The sequence below is a fragment of the Sus scrofa genome, chromosome 3 (assembly GCF_000003025.6).
Source record: "Sus scrofa isolate TJ Tabasco breed Duroc chromosome 3, Sscrofa11.1, whole genome shotgun sequence".
Lineage (NCBI taxonomy): Eukaryota > Metazoa > Chordata > Mammalia > Artiodactyla > Suidae > Sus > Sus scrofa.
In genome coordinates, this window is record NC_010445.4 from 24,643,064 (window position 1) to 24,668,363 (window position 25,300).

The window sequence follows — 25,300 nt, forward strand, 5'->3', positions numbered from 1 at the left end:
CCTCAGTGTGCATACGCCAGTTCCAAACCCCTGTCTATCCTTCCACCCCCCCAACCTGTCCATTTTTATAACCATAAGGAGAGAGGATCTCCACATAAATAGGTAGGACTTAAGATTTTTTTTTAAAGGTGGAAGAGGGTTGGTTTCTGCAACCCATGGAGGGAGCTGTAAGAGAAAAGAATTGTCACACCTGGGGGTGTCCCCTCACCAGTGGGGGCTCAAGCTGGGTCAGGAAAGGAGATTTGGATGCTCAGAGGAATTCTTAACAGCTGGTCTGTGGCAAGAAGGACAGAATGAGACATATACAGGGGGTCCGTGCAACCCCTTGTGCCATCAAGTCTGAGACACAAGTCAACAGATACAGGCAGAGGTTGAGTACTGAAGCATGGAGTTTAGAGAACAAGCCCAGAAATAAGATGGTTGTTGGCTGTGTGAGATGGCCTAGAAGAGTGGGAGGGCAGAGTACTGAAAATGAGAATGTTCGAAGAAGTGGCCCAGGCCACCATGGAGGTAACCTCCCTCAACATAATAAAAACCATATATGAAAAGCCCACAGCTAAGATCATTCTCAGTGGTGAAAAACTGAAAGATCAGGAATAAGACAAGGATGTCCTCTTTCAGCAATGTTCTTCAACATAGTCTTGAAAGTCCTAGTCATACAAATAAGAGAAGAAAAAGAAATAAAAGGAATCTAGATTGAAAAAGAAGAATTAAAATATCGCTGTTTGCAGATGACATGATTCTATACCTAGAAAATCCTAAAGACACTACCAGGAAACCTAGGGCTCATCGATGAATTTGGTAAAGTCTCAGGATACAAAATTAATACACAGAAATAAATTGCATTTCTATATACTAACAATGAAAGATCAGAAAGAGAAATTAAGGAAACAATCCCATTTACCATTGCATCAAAAAGAATAAAATACCTAGGAATAAACCTACCTAAAGAAACAGAAGTTCTGTACTCTGAAAACTATAAGACACTGATGAAAGAAATCAAAGAAGACATAAATATCTGGGAAAATATACCATGCTCTTGGATTGGAAACATCTATATAATCAAAATATAATACTACCTAAGGCAATCTACAGATTCAATGCATTCCTTATTAAATTACCAATGGCATTCTTTACAGAATTAGAACAAAATATTTTAAAGTTTGTATGGAAGAACAAAAGACCTCAAATAGACAAAGAAATATTGAAAAGAAAAAATGGAACTGAAGGAACCAGGCTCCCTGACTTCAGACTCTATTACAAAACTACTGTCATCAAAACAGTATGGTGCTGGCACAAAAAACAGAAATATAGATCAATGGAACAAGATGGAAAGCCCAGAAATAAACCCCAACACCTAGGGTCAATTAACCTATGACAAAGGAGGCAAGAACATACAGTGGAGGAAAACAGTCTCTTCAATAAATGGTGCTGGGAAAACTGGACAACTGCATTTAAGAGAATGAAATTAGAACATTGTCTAACACCATACACAAAAATAAACTCAAAATGTACCCAAATATAAGGCCAGACACTATTAAACTCCTAGAGGAAAACAAAGGCAGAACACTCTTTGATATAAATCACAGCAACATCTTGTTTGACTCACCTCCTTGAATAAAGACAATAAAGACACAAATAAACAAGTGGGACCTAATTAAACTCAAAACCTTCTGCACATCAGAGAAACCATTAAAAAATGAAAAGACATTTTTCCCATTGGGTTGTTGGATTTTTTGCTGTTGATTTGTATAAGTTTCTTGTATATTCTAGAGATTAAGCCCTTGTCAGTTGCATCATTTGAAAATATTTTCTCCCATTCTGTAAATTGTCTTTTTGTTTTCTTTTTGGTTTCTTTTGCTATGCTAAAGCTTGTCAGTTTGGTTAGGTCCCACTGGTTTATTTTTGCTTTTATTTCTGTTGATTTGGGAGACTGACATGAGAAAATATTCATAAGGCTGATATCAGAGAATGTTTTACCTATGATCTCTTCCAGGAGTTTGATGGTATCTTGTCTGAAGGTTAAATCTCAGGGTTGGAGGGATTGGGGGCTTGGGTTAATGAATGCAAACTATTGCTCTTGGAATGGATTTACAATGAGATCCTGCTGATTAGCTCTGAGAACTATGTCTAGATACTTACATCACAGCACTAAAATGGGAGAAAAAAATTATGTATAAATGTATGTGTAATTGGGTCCCCATGCTGTACAGTGGAAAAAAATGAAAAGACACCCCACAGAATGGGAGAAAATTTTTTCAAATGACTCAACTGACAAAGGTTTAATATCCCTAATATACAAAAAACTCATACAACTCAACAACAAAAAACCAGCAACCCAAATGAAAAATGGGCAGAAGACCTAAATAGACATTTCACCAAAGAAGACATACAGATGGCCAACAGGCACATGAAGAAATGCTCATCACTAATTATTAGAGAAATGTGAATCAAAAGTACAATGAAGTACACCTCACACCAGTTAGAGTGGCCATTATTACAAGTCAACAAATAAATCCTGGAGAGGGTGTGGAGAAAAGGGAATGCTCCTATACCATTGGTGAGAATATAACTTGGTACAATCACTACGGAAAATAGGATGGAACTATCTCAAAAAACTAAATATAGAACTACCATATTACCCAGCAATTTCACTCCTTGCATATATCCAGACAAAAATTTCATTGAAAAAGATACATGCACTCCTATGTTCATCACAGCACTATTCACAATAGCCAAGACATGGAAACAACATAAATGCCCATTGATAGATGAATGTATTAGGAAGATATGGTACATATATACAATGGAATACTACTCAGCCACAAAAAAGACAATATAATGCCATTTGCAGCAAAATGGATGGAACTAGAAACTCTCATACTGAGTGAATTAAGCCAGAAAGAGAAAGACAGACACCATGTGATATTACTTATATGTAGAGTCTAAAATGTGGCACAAATGGTCTATCTACAAAACAGAAAAGATCATGGACCTTTTGTGTTTGCTAGGGGGGAGGGGGAAGGAGTGGGATGAATTGGGAGTCTGGGGTCAGTAGATGAAAACTCTTGTTTTTGGAGTGGATGGGCAATGCAATCCTGATGTATAACACAGGGAACTCTATATCTAATCACTGTGATGGAACATGATGGAGGATAATGTGAGAAAAAGAATGTATATATAAGTATGACTGGGTCGGTTTGCTGTATAGCAGAAATTGACAGAACATTATAAATCAGTCATAATAAAAATTTTTAAATAAAATGTAATTCTTGATTGTCAGACAAAAAAATTCTGTTTTCTTGTCTCTAAGACTTTTAATGTGGAATCCACTATGAACCATATTGATAACTCTTTGTGTTTGATGAGTTGATTCTCTCTTGATGGTTGCAAGATCCTCCCTTTTGTCTTTCTAGAGTTTGATTTCCACGTGTCTTCATAAGGATCTCTGAATTTATCCTATTTGTGGTTTGCCAAGCTTCCTGGATTTGTAGATTCACACATTTCATCAAATTTTGGAAGTCTTTGACTACTATTTCTTGAAATATTCTTTCTCCCTCTGTTTCTCTCTTTTCTCCTTCTGGGACTCCTATTATGTATATACCAGTCTTCTTGATTGTGTCCCAAAGTCCCTTAGGCTTTGTTCACTTTTCTTCACTATTTTTCTGTCTGAATTTAAGATTCAAAACTTTCAATTGTCCTGTCTCCTAGTTCACTGAATCTGTATTTTGCCTGCTTAAATCTTTCCGTAACACCTCCAGTGAATTTTTCATTTCCTACTTTTAATTTCTGTTCAGTCTTTTTTTTTTAAAAAAAACTTTGGACTTTTTATTGTTAATCTCCATTTTATGGGACATTATTCTTATGGTTACTTTTACGTCTTTTTTAAATTATTTCCCTTAGTTATTCAAGTATATTTAAGACAGAAATTTTAAAGTCTTTTTCTAGGCTTTCTCAGAGAGAGTTTCTGTTGACTTTGTTTCTTTTAGTGGGTCATTTTTTTCTGTTTATTTGTATACCTTGTGAACTTTTTTGGAAACTGGATATTTGAATATTATAACGTGCTAACTCTGGAAATCAGGTTCTCATTCTCTATGGTATTCTGTTTTGGTTGATTTTTCTTTTTTAATCATTGAAGGCTTCAGCAGTTATTGCATCTAATAACTTTCCCAAATACTATTATTCTTACAATGAAAGTGAGTAGAAATCTTCCCAAACCAACCATCCTAAAATTACTTCGTGGGGAATACTTAATCCCTAGAAGAGGTCAGATTTAGTATTTATTTCATACTTATTTGGTGTAACATATGCTATGTAGGCATGCTGATTAAGAGTTCTTAGATATTCCATGAGAACATTCTAATCAAAATTTAATATTTTAGGAGGTTTTAGAACCTAGCACTGCTTTGAATGGGACAGGAACATTTTCTTACTTCAGACCAGTGGTGATTAAGCAGTTAAGATGTCCTGTAGGATAATCATGCCCAGGATGTAAGAACCAGGAGAGGCTTAGCCAAGGTAGGCCTAAATATAAACTTAGATTAACTTTTGGTAAAACATAAATATAAATAATCACAGGAGTCTAGACAGACATGAAACATTTGGTAAACAATGCAGGAGTCAAAGAAATTGCAAAAGAAATTAGAAAATATTTCTAACACAATGATAGCGAAAACACATCATACCTGAATTTGTGGGATGCAACTAAAAGAACATTTAAAAGGAACTTTATAGCTTTAAATGCTTCTATAGTCCAAAGAAAAAAGGTTTAAAATCATGTAACATTTGAACTTGAAAAAAATAGAATAAGCATAGCAAACTTAATCCCAGGTAAATAGAAGTTCGAAAAAATAAATATAAAAACAGAAATCCATAAAACAGGACACAAAAAATAGGCAATAATGAACAAAACCAAAAAGCAGCTCTTCAGAAAATGGTAAATATTGATCTGACAGATCGGTTAGGGGAGTGTGAAGGAATATAAGGAGCAGATATCAATATTTATAAACAGACCTTAAAAGAGCATAAAGAAATGTTATGAACAACTGTATGCCAATAGTTTTGAAGACTTGGATGAAATGCAAAATTTCTTTGAAAAGGATAGAAATTTCTTTGAAAAGAAAAAGTCTCACAAGAAGGTATAAGAAAGAAAAATACCATTTTAGAAAAAAATCTGATATCAGGTCAATAATTTCAAGGAACTGAATTTCTGCCAACTCAAATAAGCAAGGGAGTGAATTCCCTCCTAAGATATCCAGAAGTGGATGCAGACTTTCAGGTAGCTTAATTTTGGCCCAGTGAGATTCATGTCAGGTGTCTGACCTACAAAGCTGTAAGGTAATAGATCTGTGTACTTTATCAAGTTTGTGGTAATTTTTTACAGTAGCAATAGAAAATTAAAACAGAGACTAATTAAAAGCAATGTGATTAATTCATTAATTCAGAGAATGAACAACATGTCCTACATGTTTCTTAGTCTGCTATTCAGAGATCAATTATTTCTCATATGGCTTCACATTCTCTCCTGAATAAATATGCAAGGAGTATTATAATAGGTCTTCAGCTAATTCAGGGAATTTTTTCACTGGCGGGCAAGACCTAAGTTCAATAAATGTATTGGAAGCCTATATCTCTCAGTCTCTGCAGGCCCAGGGATAGCTAGAGTACTTAAAACAGATTATATTAATGTTTCTAGAGTGATTTAATAAAGCAGTGGTAGCAGTCTGTCTCCTAAGAAACTCCTATTGTGATCTTTGTAAATCCAATCTCTCTTAAATCTCAAATTCAAAGGAGGAAAATATATATATATATACATATATTCTGCAAATTCTGGGCAAAAAGTCTTGAAGGGGATTGGGTTAGAAGAAATTTCAGTGTCATAATTTATATTAGATTTTATACAATGTGATATCTATAATATTAATCATACTTACCGCTAGCATAATTTTTCCCCAGAAACCCAGAACCAAAAAATTTTGTAATGTTCTTTTTTTTTTTTTTTGTCTTTTGTCCTTTTAGGGCCACACCTATGGCATATGGAGGTTCCCAGGCTAGGGGTCTAATCAGAGCTACAGCTGCTGGCCTATGCCAGAGCCACAGCAAAGCTAGATCTGAGCCATGTCTGGATCCTTAACCCATTGAAGCAAGACCAGGGATTGAACCCGCAATCTCATGGTTCCTAGTTGGATTCGTTTCCACTGTGCCACGATGGGAACTCCAACTTTGTAATGTTCTTATATTTATTTTTAATCAAGTTCCCAGGCTAGGGGTTGAATTGGAGCTGCAGCTACCAGTTTACACCACAGCCACAACAATGCAGGATCCGAGCCACATCTGTGACCTATGCTGCAGTTTGCAGCAATGCTGGATCCTTAACTCACTGAACTAGGCCAGGGATTGAACCCACATCTTCATGGATACTAGTTGGGTTCTTTGCCTGCTGAGCCACAAAGGGAACTCATGTAATGTTCTTATCTTCACGCCAATTCATCTTCATTTATTCCCCCAGAAATGGTGAAATTTTGTCCACTCCTTACCCTGTAGTAGTCCAGTTATTAGGAAATCTGCTACTATACCAAAAACCCCTGCACAGTAGTTAAATATGACGAGCTTGATGTAGGCACTGGTATGACTAGAAAACAGGAAACTTATCAGGTACATGAAGGGAATGACAGACCAGCCAAACAGCATGAGGATGAACAATGTGTCCAGAAAGTGGTAATCCGTGACCAGTACTTCCGATCCAGAGTACAGAAACACCACCTGAAACAGAATACAGAAGTAACGCCAAAGTGAAGAAAGCTGTAAAATATCCAAGAATGTAAGTCTAAAAACTCAGGGAAGGAAAAATCTTCCTTTGTTAGAACACAAAGCTGTTTATGAGTCATATAATTTTATCTGTGAGCATGACTGTGAGGGATTTCCACTTTTATCAGTGAGCAGAATCCCCTTACTTGCCTTTCTACTTGTTTTTACCTACATTTTTTTTTTTTGTCTTTTCTAGGGCTGCACCCACAGCATATGGAGGTTCCCAGGCTAGGGGTCTAATCAGAGCTGTAGTTGCTGGCCTATGCCAGAGCCACAGTCACGCAGGATCTGAGCCACATCTGCGACCCACACCACAGTTTACAGCAATGCCGGATCCTTAATCCACTGAGTGAGGCCAGGGATCAAACCCACAACCTCATGGTTCTAGTCAGATTGGTCAACCAATGAGCCACGACGGGAACTCCGTTTTTATCTACTTGTAATGATTTCATTTTGTTCTCCTTGAACAAGATCAAAGTATATTTTCTTCCTCTTCTCCCATCCTCAGTATTTCTAGGAATTATATCATCTAGTAAGAAATTTTTTTTCTGAACATTATCATTCGGGCAACTGTAAGCTGTAATATTAGGGAACCTACTATTTTTATACTTGGTCCTTGGCTCTACTCTGTTTTCCTATGCCTCCTCTCCCTGTCTCAGCCACTTAGCTGAAAACCACACAGGGAAGCCTAAATGATAGTGGATCTAAGTAAGGAAACAGAGATAGTGGATCTAAGTAAGCCCAAATGATAGTGGATCTAAGTAAGGAAACAGAGAACCTACAGAATCATTAAGGCATAAGGTCTGTATCTTGTAAGCTATTAATTGTGGTTTCTCCAAATTCTATTTGGAGAAACTATTTTGAACTATTAAATGATTATGTGGAAGAATCCTTGAGAATCAGACAGTAGGGTGAAGCTGAGGATAGCCACTATATGATTAATAACAAATTCTCAATGGTAGAAAAAGCAGCAAAAGGTGAATATATTTGAAAATATTTGGGTATAACAGAGATCACTATTTTTTTCTGTCACAGCAGACTTTTCAGTCTCAAGAGAAATGAAATGAATTCAATCACTTACTATGTTGTAGCATATGTGATAATTTCTTTACTTTCTAAGATTGAATAATATTCCGCTGTATGTATATACCACATTTAATTATTTATTTATCCATCAAAGAACATTGGGTATTTGTCTTTCTCTTTCTGACTTACTTCACTCAGTATGAGAGTCTCTAGTCCCATCCATATTGCTACAAATGGCATTATATTGTTCTTACATGATATCGCTTGTATCTGGAATCTAATCTACAGCACAAATGAACCTTTCCACAGAAAAGAAAATCATGGACTTGGAGAATAGATCTGTGGTTGCCAAGGGGGAGGGGGAGGGAGTGGGAAAGATTGGGAGCTTGGGTTAATAGATAGACTATTGCCTTTGGAATGGATTAGCAATGAGATCATAGCACTGGAAACTATGTCTAGTCACTTATGATGGAGCATGATAATGTGAGAAAAAAAGAATGTCTACATGTATTTGTAACTGGGTCACCATGTTGTACAGTAGAAAAAAAAATATTGTACTGGGGAAATTTAAAAAATGGGTTGGTTCTACTAGTTGGCTATTGTGAATAATGTTGCTATAAACCCTGATGTACAAATATTTGTTCAACTCCTTGCTTTCAGTGCTTTTGGAATTCCACTATTAATGGAAATTCTAAATCATATGGTAATTCTATGTTTAACTTTTTGAGGAAGTGCCATACTCTTTTCCATATCAGTTCCACCATCTTAGATACACAAAATCAATGAAAAGGGCTCCAGTTTCTCCACATCCTTCCCAACACTTGTCATTTTCTCTTTTTGATAGTAGCTATCTGAATTATACATTTGATTTGCATTTCCCAAATGATTACCAATGTCAAGCATCTTTACAAGCACTTATTTGCCTTTTTTGAAGAAATATCTACTCGAGCTTTGTACATTTTTTACCTGAATTTGATGTTATAGCTAAATTTTAAGAGTTCCTTATATATTTTGGATATTAATTCTTTATCTGGTATAAAATTTTAATTATTTTTCCCATGTCGTGAATTGCCTTTTTACCTGTTGACAATGCCTTTTGATTTATATATTTTCTCAATTTTCATCAAGTCCAATTTATATTTTTCTTTCCTCTGCTTTTGCCTTTGACGTCACTTCCAAGAAACCATTGCCAAATTCAATGTCATGAAGATTTTTCTCTTTGTTTTCTTTTAAGAGCCTTACAGTATTAGTTCTTACATTTAGAACTTTGATCCATTTTGACTTAATTTTTGTATATTTTTGTATATGTGTCCAACTTCATTTTTTAATATATTATGTGGATATCCAGTTTTCCCATCATCTGTACCGACTGAATAGTCTTGGTGCTTATAAAAAAAATCATTTGACCATATATGAAATAATTTATTTCTGGACTTTTTATTCTATCCCATCAGTTTCTATGTATGTCTTTATGCTAATACCACATTTTTTTGATTACTGTATCTTTGTAGTAAGTTCTGAAATTAGGAAATGTATTACAGGTTTGTTCTTTTTCAAAACTGTTTTGGCTAATTAATGATTTTTTCTTTTCATTGCTAGATATCCTTTTAGTAAAAAGAATATGATATTATAACATTTTTGAACATAAAGTTTCGAGGTAGCTACCTCAGCTCCCTTTTGGTTATAATTTGCATGGAATGTCTTTTTTCCATCCTTTCACTTTCAACTTATCTATTTCTTTCGATCTGAATCTCCTGTAGACAGCATATAGTTAAATCATTTATATTAATCTTTGTTTCAATATATGCCTTTTGATTGGAGAGTTTAATTCATTTACATTTAAAGTAATTACTGATAAGGATTTACTTTTGCCATTTTCTTTTTAAGTAACTCATTTTTTGTCCCCAATTTATCTATTACTGCCTTCTTTTGTTTTCAGTTTGCTTGTAGTGAGTGACATGTTTTGAATCCTTTGTTTTTTCTTCTTTTTTTTTTTTTTTTGCATTCTGAAGGTATTTCCTCTTTGGTATCATGAGTTACATATAACATCCTAAAAGTAAAATAACCAATTTGAATTGATATCAACCTAACTTTAATAACATACAAAGACAGTACTACTATACTGTTCCTTCCACCTCTTTATATTATTTATGTCACAAATTAATTTTATACATTTTTTTACCCACTAGCATAGATTTGGATTATTTTTATACATTTGTCTTTTAAAAGCTGTAGAAAAGTGGAGTTTCAAACAAAAATTTCATTCAGTGTTATGCACTGAATGTTGCATCCTTCCTCCATTCATATCCTGAAGCTCTACCTCCCAATGTGATGGTATTTGAAGGTGTGACCTTTGTGATGCAATTAGACTTATATGAGGTCATGGGGGTTGAGCTCCTATGATGGGATAATGTCATTAGAAGAAGAAAGATGAGTTGTGTGTGTGTGTGTGTGTGTGTGTGTGTGTGTGTGTGTGTGTATGCATCTCTCGCCTCCTCCTTTCCCTCTCTCCCCCGTACAGAAACATAGAGAAGGCGACCATTTTCAAGCCATAAAGAACCCTCACTGGGAAACCAAATTGACTAGTACCTTGAACTTGGAGTTCCCAGCCTTCAAAACTATGAGGAAATTAACTTCTTTCATTTAAGCCACCAAGTCTATGGTATTTTTTAATAGTAATCAGAGCTAAGACAACTGGCTTTTATATTTCCTTGTGTATTTACCTTTAGTGGAGTTTTTTTTTGTTTTTGTTTTGCTTTTTAGGGCTGCACCCTCAGCATATGGAAGTTCCCAGTCTAGGGGTCCAATGGAGTTGTAGCCACCAGCCTACACCACAGCCATAGCAACACAGGATCCAAGCCACATCTTGAACCTACAACACAGCTCATGGCAACACCAGATCCTTAACCCACTGAGTGGGTCTGGGGATTGAACTTGCATCCTCAGGGATCCTAGTCGGGTTCATTACTGCTGAGCCATGATAGGAACTCCCTACAGGAGATCTTTATGTCATCATATGGCTTTGAGTTATCCATTTTTTCATTTATCTGAAAATGTCTTGATTTTGTCATTTTTGAAGAACAGTTTTGATGGATATAATATACTCCAGTGATATATTTCTCTCAATATTTTAAATATATTATCCCACTATTTTCTGGCCTCTAAGATTTCTATTAAGAGTTTGATTAATAATATTACTGATTAATATTGTTGAGGATTCCTTGTGCTCAAGGAGTCACTTTTCACTTGCAATATCCTCTTCTTGTCTTTGACTTTCAACAATTTAACTATCATGTTTCTCAGTATGTGTCTTTTTGGTTATTTCTAACATGGAGTTTGTTGAATTTTTAGATTAATGTCCTTTATCAAATTTGATGAGTTTTTAAATATGTTTCCCTTTTCTTTCTCTTTTCTCCCAAGACTCCCATAATGTGTATTTGTCCACTTGATGGTACTCCACAATTCTCTTAGTCCATGTTTATCTTTTTCTTTTGCTCCTCAGACATGATAATTTCAATTGTCCTATATTCAAGCTTGCTGATTATTCTGCCTGCACAATCTTCTGTTGAATTTCTCTAGCTTGATAATCAGTTATAATATTTTTAACTCCAGAATTTCTGTTTGGTTTATTTTTTACAAATTTTACCTCTTTGTTGATATTCTCATTTTGTTCATATATCATTTTCCTGAGTTTCTTTAGTTCTTTGCCTATGTTTTTCCTTTAGCTCTTCAAGAATACTTAAGACAATTGTTTTAAAGTCTTTGTCTAGTAGATCCAATTTCTGTTTCCTCAGGGATGGTTGCTGCTATTTTATTTTGTGTCTTTAAATAGATCATATGTTCCTTTTTATTTTTATGCCTTGTTGTTTTTATTGTTGCTATTGTTAAAACTGAGTGTTTAAGAAATCATCCACCTCCTCCAATCTTTGCACATTGCCTCTGTGTCAGGGCAGTTCATAATCAATTATCTGGGTTTTCTCTGAGACTAGGAACTGTTCTTAGTCTATCAATATCAAAGTCTTCTCATGTCTCTATGAGCATATGTATTGTCTTGGTCTGTATATTGCAATCTCAATTCCTCTACATATGGACTTTGGAATGACTTGATTTCCTAGTGTCTTAAACCAGCTTCTTCCTGGAGCCTTATATAATCTATTACATGTTTCAAACCCATAATTCCTCCCTCTAGGCTTTAATAGGCCTGTGATGCTCCTGGTATCACAGTCACTGGTCACCACTGATATTCCCCATCTGAGACCCAAGTTAGGCAAGACAGATACCAGTTCCTTTTTCATCCTTAATACAGTTCAGGATGTTGCAAATAAAGTATGCTCTACTCCCTTCACATCAAGGGAAATAACTGGCAATTGGGCTGCCATATCTTCCAGACCAAGGTGGTTCTACACCAAGAAGGGTCTGTGTCAAGTTCTAGGTAAAATGCAATAAAATTTCATAAAAATTTGAATGTGGCTTTTCCTTGATTGGGCATTCTTCTAATTGCTATATATCTAATACTATTTCCTGGAAGTTCTGTTAGGTTATTTTAATCAGTTTGTACTTTTTTCCCATGGGGGAGTAAGACTAGATAATTCTGAGCATGCTATAGTGCTGACATCACTTATCATGCTTTTAATTTTTATTTTTCTGATAATTAATGCAATTTAATGATTTTATATGTTTATAGACCATGGATATTTTCTTTTTTTTTAATTTTCCCACTGTACAGCAAGGGGGTCAGGTTATCCTTACATGTATACATTACAATTACAGTTTTTCCCCCACCCTTTCTTCTGTTGCAACATGAGTATCTAGACATAGTTCTCAATGCTATTCAGCAGGATCTCCTTGTAAATCTATTCTAAGTTGATATTTTCTTTTATGATATGCCATGTCTAACCTCTTTACCTTTTTTTCTATTTTCTTTTCTATCTTTTGACTGATAGAGAAGAACACAGTGAATATAATCTAGATATAAAGTTACTCATAAGAATGTTAAAATAACTATGTCAAATATGTTAAAGAAAATAGATGGAGAGCATAGGTTTACAAATGAATAATTTCACAAGATAGTTGAAATTTGGGGAACATAGCTGGAAATTTTACATCTGAGGAATATAAATAAGAAATAAGAACTTGTTGGATAGGTTTTACAGCAGAATAGGCACAGCAGAAGACAGGATTGATATATTGTAAAGAGATCAATAGACAATACACAAAGAAATGCTTAAAAAAAGAAAATCATGTTTGAGACGTGTGACACAGTGAAAAGAAAAAAATACATATGTGAATGGAATTATATAACAATAATAGAAGGAAGATGAGGCAAATGAAAGTAAGAGAATAGCCAAGCAATTTATAAAATTGGTAATAGCCACCAACCTTCAGGTTTAGGAAGCTCTGAGTATACCAAGCTGGGTAAATGTAAAGAAACCTAGGCACAATATAGTAAGAATGGTGAATACTCAAAGTAAGAATGAAATAGTTTTTAAAAACAGTGAGAAAAGATATGTATTACTTTCCAAAGAGTAGTAAAAATACTGAAACTGACTTAAAAAATCATGGAAGCAAGCTATAAGACAATGGAATGATATTATTAAATTGCTGGGGGTGGTAACTAAACAAAATATTCTTTAAAAACTAAATAAAATGAAATAATTTCCATTCAAACAAAATCTGGAAATTTTTTTTGCCATAAAAACTTTCCAAAGAAGCTGTCATAGGAAGTTCCTTAGAAAGAGAAAAATGACCCCAGATAAAATAGCAGGCTAAAAGTGAAGAAAATTGAAAAAAACTCTATGTGAATAAATGTAAGTGAATATTTTATGTAAAAACAATAATAATATCTTTTTAATAATAGATATGTAAAATTAAAATGTCATCACAATAATGCAAAAAGTCAAATGAAGGTGTTGAAATGATAATGCTGTAATATCTTAGAATTGTCAGGGAAGTGGTAAAAGCAGTAATTGTGCTGACAATAATTAATCAAATGTATATGTTCAATTTTAGGACAGTTACCTTAAAGACTCAACACATCATAATAGCAGGAAAAAGGAGAAAGAGTAAATAATACAGAATATTCAAATACAGAAATAATAAGAAGATATAAGATAGCATTATAAACCCAAATATATCAGTACTTCTTTGAATATAACCATTACAAGCATAGATTGTCACTTTGGAAATAACTAACATACACGATATACTATTTGCAAGAAAAATTTTAAATATGAAGTCCCAGAAAATATGAGTGTAAAAAGGTGGAAAAAATATAACAAGACAACAATAATCAAAGAAGCTATCTATTACCAGAAAACAAGTATATTTTAAGGCTTGTAATATTAGTAGTGATAAAAGGGAGAAAGATCATAGTGATAAAGGAGTCAACCCATCAGGAAAATACAACTCTACACATGTATGCACACATCAATATACAAATTCTATAAAGCAAATTATACAAACTAAAATTTCAAACTATATCAAAATGATAAAAAAAGCAAGTAGGTACAATATTAATATCAATATTCAGATGAGCAGCTCAATGAGCAAAGCTGAAAAAATAGAGCCACAAGTGGCCTGCTGGACAGTTGGAGTGAATGCAGGAACAACACAAGCACCCAAAATTACAGAGCAACAATTAGGAAACAGACCCTTCACTTGGGGCTAAAAAGAGCACTTTGTATGACTAGAGTAGTCATACAAAGGGAGTAGGAATAGTACCTGAACCTTTGGCTAGAGAGAGCAGTCCTAATACTTTCCCTGATAAAGGGAGAGACTGCAGGAGCACCTGCTGACGTGACCAACTACAGGCAATGGTCCTGAGAGCTACTGGTAGCAGGAGGGGTTTCAGTAGCTGCTGCTGTGCCCCCTGCTACAAGAGCAGTCCCATGAACTGTGAACTACTGCCACTTCCCTCAAGGACACCATTCTTAGCAGACACCCAGCTCCAGAACAGGTAGAGTGATATCACTGCTCCCATCACATGCTCTGGGTACACATGAGCTGCCACCACACCTAAGAATTCCGGGACTGGACACCAACTGCTGTATCTACATACCTGCTCTCAAGGAGACAATAAACCTAGAAAGTAAGAAAACATGAGATGATAATGTCTTTTTCAGACAAAGGAACAAGACAAAACCCACAAAAACAACTAAATGAAGAGGAGATAGACAATCTACCTGAAGAGAATTCAGAGTGATGATAGTAAAGATGATTCAAGATATCAGAAAAAGAATGGAGACAGAAAAGATGCATATTTAACAAAGAGCTAGAAAATTTAAAGAACAGTCAAACTAAGATAAATGGCCCAACATCTGATATCAAAAATACACTAGACACAATCAATAACAGAAAAGTGGAAGCAGAAGAACAAATAAGTGATGTGGAAGAAAGACTGGTGGTAATCACTGCCATAGTAAATAATAAAAGAAAAAATAATGAACTGAGGAGAGTTAAGACACTTCTAGGACAACATGAAACATACCAACATTTGCATCATAGTTTATCCAGAATGAGAAGAGAGAGACAAAGGGCCAGAGAAACTATCTGAAGGATTATAGCCAAACATTTCCCAAATATGGGAAAGGAAACACTAACCCAAGTTGAGGAAGCACAGAGAATTCCTTATAGGATAAATGCAAGGAGAAACATAGACACATAATAATCAAAGTGACAAAAATTAAATAAAATAAAAAATGCCATAAAAGCTATTGGTGGGTTTATTCCTTTTTTTTTTTTTTTTTTTTTTTTTTTTTTTGTCTGTCTGGCATATGGAGTTCTCTGGCTAAGGATCAGATCCAAGCTGCAGTTGCAACTTACTCCACAGTTGTGGCAACGCCATTTTTACATCTTTTTTTTTTTTTTTTTGGAGAAATTAAAAAAACTACTCAAGTCCTTTACCCAATTTTGAATTGAGTTGTTTGTACTTTTGTTGTTATTGTTGAGTTTTAAAAGTTTTTTTATCTATTCTAATAACATTGTAAATCAAATATACTTCAATAAAAATTAATAAATAAAAAATTTAAAAAAAACACAAGGGAAAAGCAACACACAACATACAAGGCAACCACCATAAGGATAATAGCTGATTTTTCATCAGAAACTCTGAAATATAGAAGGGAGTGGCAAGATGTACTTAAGTTGATGAAGGGGAGGAACCTATAACTAAGAATACTCTATCCAGTAAAGCTCTTATTCAGATTTGCATCATAGGTTATACAGAAGGAAGAGAGGGAGAGAGAAAGAAAGGGATGATGAAGAGAGCAAAAGCTTTTCAGACAAGCAAAAGCTAAGAGTATTCAGTACCTCCAAATCAGATCTACAACAACTATTAGAGGAACTTCTCTAGGCAGAAAAGAAAAAGCAACAATTATAAACAAATTACAAGTGAGAAAATTCACTGGAAAAGGCAAAAATAATATAAATGTAGGACAAATTGACAAATATCATATAAAGAATAGCAAGCATGAGAAGAGGGGAGGACAAATGCAGAACGTTTAAAATGCATTTGGAATTAAGAGACCAGCAGCTAAAAATAATTCTGTACATATATGGATGGTTATATCAAAATTTAATGGGAACTACAAATCAAAAAACTATGATGGACACACACATTAAAAAAAATACAAGACTAAAAAATGGTCAGCAAATCACAAAAAGTGAGCATAAGAAGGGAAGACCTAAAATGAAAATCCAAAACAGTTCAGAAAATGGCAAAAGTACATACTTATCCACAATTATGTTAAATGCAAATGGATTAAATGCTCCAACAAAGAAGACACAGACTGGCTGAATGGATACAAAACCAAGAACCATATATATGCAGCAACAAGAGACCCATTTCAAATCCAAGGACACATACAGGTGAAAGTGAGGGAATGGAAGAAGGAATTCCATGCAAATAGAAATCAAAGGAAAGTGGGAGTATCACTACTCAAATCAGAAAAAAAGACTTTAAAATAAAGAAGGACAGTATATAATGATCAAAGGATCAATCCAAGAAGAAAATATAACAATTGTAAATATATATGCACCCAACATAGGAGCACCACCACAATATATAAGGCAACTGCTAATAGCCATAAAGGGAGAAATTGACAGCAACATAATAACAGCAGAGGGCTTTAACATCCCACTTCTATTAATGGACAGATCATCCAGACAGAAAGTCAACAAGGAAATGCAGGCATAAATGACATCATAGAGCAGATAGATCTAACTGATATTTATAGAACATTCCATCCCAAATCAATCAATATACATTCTTCTCAAGTGAACATGGAACATTCTACAGGTTAAATCAGAATGCTATGAGACTAAAAATCAACTATAGGAAAAAAAAACAGAAAAAGATACAAACTCATGTCAGCTACACAATGTGTTACTTAACCACAAATTGATCATTGAATAAATAAAAGAGGAAATCAAACTATATTTAGAGATAAATGACAAGAACGATATGACAATACAAGACCTACAGGACACAGCAAAAGCAGTTCAGAGAGGGAAGTTGATAGAGTAAAGTATTATCTCAGGAAACAAAAAAATCTCAAATAAACAACCTAAATTTACACCTAAATTATCTAGACTAGGGAGAACAGACAAAGCTCAAAACTGGTAGAAGGAAAGAAATCATAAAGACCAGAGCAAAAACCCCAATGGATCAATGAAACCAAAAGTTGTTTCTTTGAAAAGATCAAGAAAATTGATAAAATTTTAGCTAGACTCATCAAGAAAAAAAGAGAGTGGGTTCAAATGAATAAATTATAAATAAAAAGGAGAAGTAACAACTCACACCACAGAAATATGAAGATAATAAGAGGCTACTATAAGCAAACATAAGCTGATAAAATGGACAATCTAGAAGAAATTGGCAGAGTCTTAAAAAAAAGGTACAACCTATGAGGACTTAACAGGAAGGAACAGAAAACATGAACGGACCAATCACAAATTCTGAAATTGAAAACATAATTTTAAAGCTTCCAAAAAACGAAATTCCAGGATCTGATGGCTTCACAGGTGAATTCTACCAATCATTCAGAGAAGAATTAATACCTTTTCTTCTGAAACTCTTCCAAAAAAATTTCAGGGGAAGGAACACTCCTAAGCTCATTCAATGAGGCCAGCATCACCCTGATACCAAACCCAGACAAAGATACAACAAAACAAAATTAAAGGCCAATATCACTGATCAACATAGATGAAAAAATCCTCAACAAAATATTAGCAAATGGCATCCAAGTATATATTAAAATAATCATACACCATGATCAAGTGGGATTTATCCCAGGGATGCAGGAATTCTTGACTCTCCACAAATCAAACAGTGTGATACACCACATCAATAAACTGAAAAATAAGAAAAATATATGATCATCTCAAATAGATACAGAAAAAACTTTTGACAAAATTCAACACCCATTTTTGATTAAAAAAAAAAAACTCTCTAGAGAGTGGGCAAGGAGGGAGGGAACCTATCTCAATATAATAAAAGCCATATATGAAAAACTCACAGCTAATATTATTCTCAATAGTGAAAAACAAACAATTCCCAGTAAATATACAAGCAACTCATACAACTCAACAATAACAACAGAAACTCAAAACAAAACAATAAAAAAATAGATGATCTAAATAGACATTTCTCCAAAGAAGACATATGGATAGCCAATAAGCAAATAAAAAGATGCTCAACAACAATAATTATTAGCAAAGCACAAATCTACCATGAGGTACCACATTGTACTGGTCAGAATGGCCACTGGTAACATGTTTATGAATAAATGCTAGAGAGAGTGTGGAGAAAATGGAACCCTCCTTCACTCTTGACAGTATTGCAAATTGGTACAACCACCATGGAAAACAGTATGGAGGTTTATCAGAAATCTAAATATAGAACTGGCATATGATACAGAATTCCCACTCCTGGGCATATATCTGAAAAAACTTTCATTCAAAAAGATACATTCACCCTTCAAAATGACTACAGACTTAAACATAAGACAAGACACCATAAAACTCCTAGAAGAGAACATAAACAAAACTTCTCTGACATTTACTATATAAATGTTTTCTTAGGTCAATCTCCCAGGGCAATAGAAATAAAAACGAAAACAAACCAATGAGACCTAATCAAATTTATAAGCTTTTGCACAGCAAAGGAAACCATAAAAAAAAGAGAAAACCTACAGAATGGGAGAAAATAGTTGCAAATGATGCAACTGACAAGGGCTTAATCTCTAAAATATGCATACAACTCATACAGCTCAACAGCAAGAAAAAAAAACCCAATCCAGCTGAAAAATGAGCAGAAGATCAAAATAGACATTTATGCAAGGTAGACATACGGATGGCCAACAGGCACATGAATAAATGCTCAACATACTATTAGAGAAATGAAAATCAAAACTACAATGATGTACCACCTCATGCTGGTCAGACCAGTCAGAACAGCTGTCCTTCACAGGTCTACAGGTAACAAATTCTGGAGAGGGTATGGAGAAAAGGGAACCCTCCTTCACTGTTGGTGGAAACGTAAATTGGTACAACCACTATGTGAAACAGTGCGGAGGTTTCTCAGAAAACCAAATATAGAACTACTATATGATCCAGCAATCCCACTCCTGGGCACATACGCAGACAAAACTTTCACTGAAAAAGATACATGAACCCCTATGTTCATTGCAGCATTATTCACAATAGCCAAGACATGGAAAGAACCTAAATGCCCATTGACACATGAATGGATTAAGAAGATGTGGTACATATACACAATGGCATACTACTACTCAGCCATAAAAAAGAACAAAATAATGCCATTTGCAGCAACATGGATGGAGCTAGAGAGTCTTATACTAAGTGAAGTAAGTCAGAAAGCGAAAGACAAATACCATATGAATCCACTTAGATGTGGAATGGAAAATATGACACAGATGAACCTATCTACAGAACAGAAACAAACTCATGGACATAGAGAAGAGACTTGTGGTTGCCAAGGGAGAGGAGGAAGGAGTGGTATGGACTGGGAGTTTGGGGTTAGTAGATTCAAACTATTGCATTTGGAGTGGATAAGCAATGAGGTCCTGCTTTATCACACAGGGAACTATATGCAATCACTTGTGATGGAACATGATGAAAGATATTACGAGAAAATGAATATCACTGTATACATATTTTTTATAATGTTCTGTCAATTTCTACTGTACAGCAAAGTTACCCAGTTATATAAATATATTCATTATAGATATATAAACCCATCTACAAGGAGGAGGGAGGAGAGAATATGAAGGACAGGGAGGTAGATGCAAACTACTACATTTAGAATGGATAAGTAAAGAGGGCCTTCTGTAGAGCACAGGAAACTATATCCAATCTCTTGGGATAGAACTTTATGGAAGCTAGTATGAGAAAAGAATATATATATACACACACACACACACACACACACACATATATATAAAACTGGGTCACTATGCTGTACAGAAGATATTGGCACAACACAGTTAATCAACTATAATTTAAAAAAAACTGACTTAATTACCTACTTATAATAATGTCCAATAACAGCAGGAGACACATTCTTTTTATTGAAGTATAATTTTTTTACAATATTGTATTAGTTTCAGATGTACACCATAGGGATTCAGTAGCTTTGCAGATTTTACTCCATTATAGGTTATTACAAGATAATGGTTAAAATTCCCTGTGTTATAGGTATAATCTTTCTGTTTATCCCTTTTATGCATAGTAGCTTTGTCTATTAATCCCATAACCCAATTTTTCCCTCTCCCTGACCTCTCCGTTTGCTAAACATAAGTTGATTTTCTAATCAAATACACCTAAAACATTTGCCAAAATTTACCACATGCTTGGTCATAAAATTGATTGAAATCATTCATATGATCTGAGAAAAGTGGTATTAAGCTAGGAATACATTTTCAAACTCCTTAGAAATCAAACCACATATTTTTAGAAAACTTCATTATTCAGTATATTTTAAAAATTAGAAAATGTCTGGAAATTAATGACCTAGAAAACAATACATCCCACAGTGGCACGCAGTTAAACAGCAATGTAATTTTAAAAACAAATAGGAGTTCCTGCTGTGGTGCAAGTGGATTTGTGCTGCCTTTGCAGTGCCAGGATGTAGCTTCAATCCTTGGCCTGATACAGTGGGTTAAAGGCTCTGGTATTGCCTTAACTATTTCAGGGTTTTCATAATGTATGCATAAGGGGGAAGGAAGTGTTGGTAGAGAATGGAGGAGGGAGATCATGTAGCATGAGACAATATCTGCATTAGCTCTCCTGGTTATTTCCTGTGGTGACAGAAATGATTAGCATCCTCAGAAAATTAGTAGCTTCACCTTACCTTGCTAAATGGCTGTCTGCTAAGCTGTGAGAGGAAAGAACCATTGAACTCCTTGGCAGTGTGCAAATGGCAACAGAGAAAGAATATCACGTTTCCCTCTCTACCCTGGCGCTCTATATCACTTTAGCCTCTAATCCCTTTCATCTTTCTAGCTCTTCCTCAGAATCCACAGTTACAACATTCCGATTACAGCCCCAGGGACAATTATGTATGTCTTGTAATAGCCAAAAGAGGCACTGAAACTGGCCTCCCAGCCCTACGTCTCAATTAAAACATACAAAGAGGTTTGCTTGAAATTTTACAGCAGCGTATCAGTCACCTTCCCATTGGACAGGAGTGTGACTGTGGAGAAGACACAAGGTATAAAAAATGATGAGGAAAGAAACAAACATAAACAGACCAAAAATTGTCCTGACTTTACTTTCAAGAATAAAAACTTTAATAACTCTACTTCATCTATTCAACATTCAAATATTCAGAACCTCACACAAACACAAAATATGAATAGTTCATGACTTTAAAAAAAATCTCTTGAGTGAAACTGCAAAATTTGAGCATGAAGTCTCTTATAAAATAAAGAATCAATAATAGATGACAAGATGGGAAAACACCAGGAAAAAACACTTTATATTTGTAGAGTATTTGTCTTAGTTTAAGTGGGGACTGGTCTTCTAGTGTTACATGTTATACCCTTCTCTATCTGTAGAAGCTTTGGTATATTGTGGATATTGAAGAGCAAGCATATCAGAAGCCAGATCAAGAGGCGCATTTTTCTTTCAACATACAACAACATTTTATTTAAAAAAAAAAAAGAAAGGAGTTCCCGTTGTGGCACAGTGGTTAACGAATCTGACTAGGAACCGCGAGGTTGCGGGTTCGGTCCCTGCCCTTGCTCAGTGGGTTGATGATCCGGCGTTGCTGTGAGCTGCGGTGTAGATTGCAGATGCGGCTCGGATCCTGTGTTGTTGTGGCTCTGGCATAGGCCAGAGGCTACAGCTCCGATTAGACCCCTAGCCTGGGAACCTCCATATGCTGTGGGAGCGGCCCAAGAAATAGCAAAAAGACAAAAAAAAAAAAAAAAAAAAGAGAAAATTTCACTATAAGACACATCCCATGAAGTACACTCTGATATAATGAGCCAAAGAAATTTTTATCTCTCTTGACTTAGATTTAAGTTACTATCGGCCAAATAGAAATTTCCTGGGGTTTACCAGGGAATGAACTCTTACAATACTTTGTCAAATACTCACCAGCAGTAAGCAGCAGGAAATGAAGAAGATGAAGAAGTCCCACACTAGAGCGGAGAGCCAGAAATTAATGGCATAAACCCCACTCAAAAACTGAATGTGCTTTGCCTTAGTGACTCTCTCAGTCACTGTCAGGAGACAAAAGCCACTGATGAAAATACTCATACCAAAAAACAAATTTAAGGCTACATTTAGTCCTGACATTTGTCTACAAAAGAAAGAATAAAGAGGACATATTGGTAAAACATTAAAGTGGGAAATACTAATTTCTAACAATAGGTCAACTTTTTATTATGATTATTTATTTTATTATTTTTAATAAATGATAAACCAAAGATTAACTTTTAATTAATAATATAGAAAAGGAATAGGGAAGAAAGATTAAAACTCAAGTCCAATAGAAAAGCATACATACATTTTATCAGATTTACCAGAAGTACCATATTTAGGCTGAGGTTTGTTGGTGACTGTAATGGAAGCATCAGGGCCAGAAAGTGACATAAACATAATATTGTCTAATATAGCCAGTGATAACGATGATGAATGGTATGCCTCATTGTTGAACCAGAAGGTAACTCTCTTTTGGTTTCCATTAACCTCAATGGAAAATGCAATAATGCATGAATAAATACATTCTGAATTATTGGCCAAATATGCATCCATACGACCTGGAATGAGAAAACAATACTGACCAATGGCTTAGCATGCAATATAGATCCCTTACTCTGTATTTTAGAGAAGGAAAACCCAATGATTTTACTTGCCTGACATTTTTCCTCTTCTAGCATCTCATAACAGCTCTGACACAACTCGACCACTTAATTCAAAACTGTATCCATCAAAAAGATTACAAGTAATAAATAGTGGTAGAGAAAATGGAACTCTTCTACACTTTTAGTGGGAATGTAAGTTGGTACAGCCACTGTGGAAGACACCTGAACCCCAATATTCAGAACAATACTATTTACAATAGTCAAGGCATAGAAAGAGCACAAATGCCCATCAACAGACAAGGGAATATTACCTAGCCAAACAAAAAATAAAATATTGCCATTTGCGGCCACATGGATGGACCTAGAGAATATTAAGACTCTGTGAACACAAACATTATATAACATTACTTATATGTGGAATCTAAAAAAAAATACAAACTAATCTATATACAAAATAGAAACAGTGTTGTTAGAAAGCATTCAAACTTGAGATCATCAACTCAGAATAATCATATATATAAATAATCGTATATATATTTATATAAGAATTTCATGCTAACTACAAACTAAAAATATATACTAGATACAAACAAAGATAAAGTAATCCATAATTAACACTAAAGAGAGTCATTAAATCAGAAGGAGAATCAGCAAAATATGGTCAAAATAACAAAACTGAACTATAAAAGCAACCAAAAAACAATTAACAAAATGGCAATAAGACCATAACTAACAATAATTAATTTAAATGTAAATGGAATAAATACTCCAATTAAAAGTTGGAGATTGGCTGAATGAATAAGAAATAATGGCTCATATATATTCTGCCTCAAGTGGCTCCTTTACAATTAAAAACACACAGAGAATGAAAGTGAAGGGATGGAAAATGTAATTCTATGAAAATGGAAATGAAAAAAAACTGAGGTAGCAATACTTGTATTAGAAAAAAATAGATTTTAAAACAAAGATTGTAATGAGACAAAGAAGAACTTCACATAATAATTTGGAGTTCCTGTTGTGGATCAGTGGATTAAGAACCTGACATAAGGTCCATGAGTATGCAGCTTTGATCCCTGGCCTCACTCAGTAGGTTAAAGATTTGGCATTGCCACAAGCTGTAGCTTATGTCACAGATGAGGCTCAGATCCAGTGTTGCTGTGGCTGTGGATTAGGCTGGGGGCTGCAGCTCCAATTTGACCTCTAGCCTGGGAAATTCCATATGTCACAGATGTGGCCATAAAAAGAAAAAAAAATTATATGGGGGTCTATCCAGTAAAAAGATATAATAATTGTAAATATTGAGGTACCAAAATATGTAAAACAAATATTAATAAAGGGAGAAATTGACAATAGCTCAATAATAGTAGGGAAATTTAACACTCACACATTCATCATTGGACAGATCATCCAGTCCAAAAATCAATAAGGAATCACTGGTCATAAATGACATGTTAGACCAGATGGACTTAATAGACATATATAGAACATTCCATTCTAAATAAAGAAAATACACATTCTTTTCAAGTGCAATGTAACATTAACCAGGAGAGATCACATAGTAGACCACAAAAAAAACTCACCAAATTTATAGATTAAAATTTTATCAAGCTTTTTTCTGACCACATTAGACTATAAATCAACTATAAAAAAATGCAAAAAAAAAACCCCACCCTCAAGCACATAAAGGATAATCAATATGCTATTAAACAACCAATGGGGCACTTAAGAATTCAAAGAAGAAATAAATACCTGGAGACAAAAAAAAAATGTAAACAGCAATCCAAAATCTATAGGATGCAGCAAAACAGTTCTAAAGGGAAGTAATTAAATTACACCAACCTCAGGACACAAGAAAAATCTTAAATATAGAACCAAATCTCAGAGCTAAAGGAACAAGAAAAAGAAATACAAACAAAATCCAAAGCGAGTAGAAGGAAAGAAATAATAAATATCAGAACAGAAATATGAAATAGAATGGTTATCATATAAAAGACAGGAGATAACAAGTGCTGGCAAACATGTAGAAAAAAGAGAAACTTGTACACCACTGGTGGGAATATAAAGTAGTATAGTTGTTTTTCAAAGTACTACTATGAAAAACAGTATGGAGTTTCCTCAAGCAGTTAAAAAGAGAACTA

The 25,300-nt window shown here is 34.5% G+C and overlaps 1 protein-coding gene across 1 annotated transcript in view; it reads right to left on the reverse strand.

Annotated features, from left to right (window-relative positions):
* The window catches only part of LOC100622606 (ATP-binding cassette sub-family A member 3-like), a 200,897-nt gene that overhangs the window by 34,248 nt on the left and 141,349 nt on the right, over positions 1–25,300 (reverse strand). The window contains exons 18-20 of the mRNA XM_021088375.1: positions 22,865–23,147; positions 22,453–22,657; positions 6,571–6,762 (exon numbers count right to left, since the gene is read on the reverse strand). Coding sequence (XP_020944034.1) covers positions 6,571–6,762; positions 22,453–22,657; positions 22,865–23,147 — 680 coding nt within the window. The remainder of the gene's footprint in view (positions 1–6,570; positions 6,763–22,452; positions 22,658–22,864; positions 23,148–25,300) is intronic.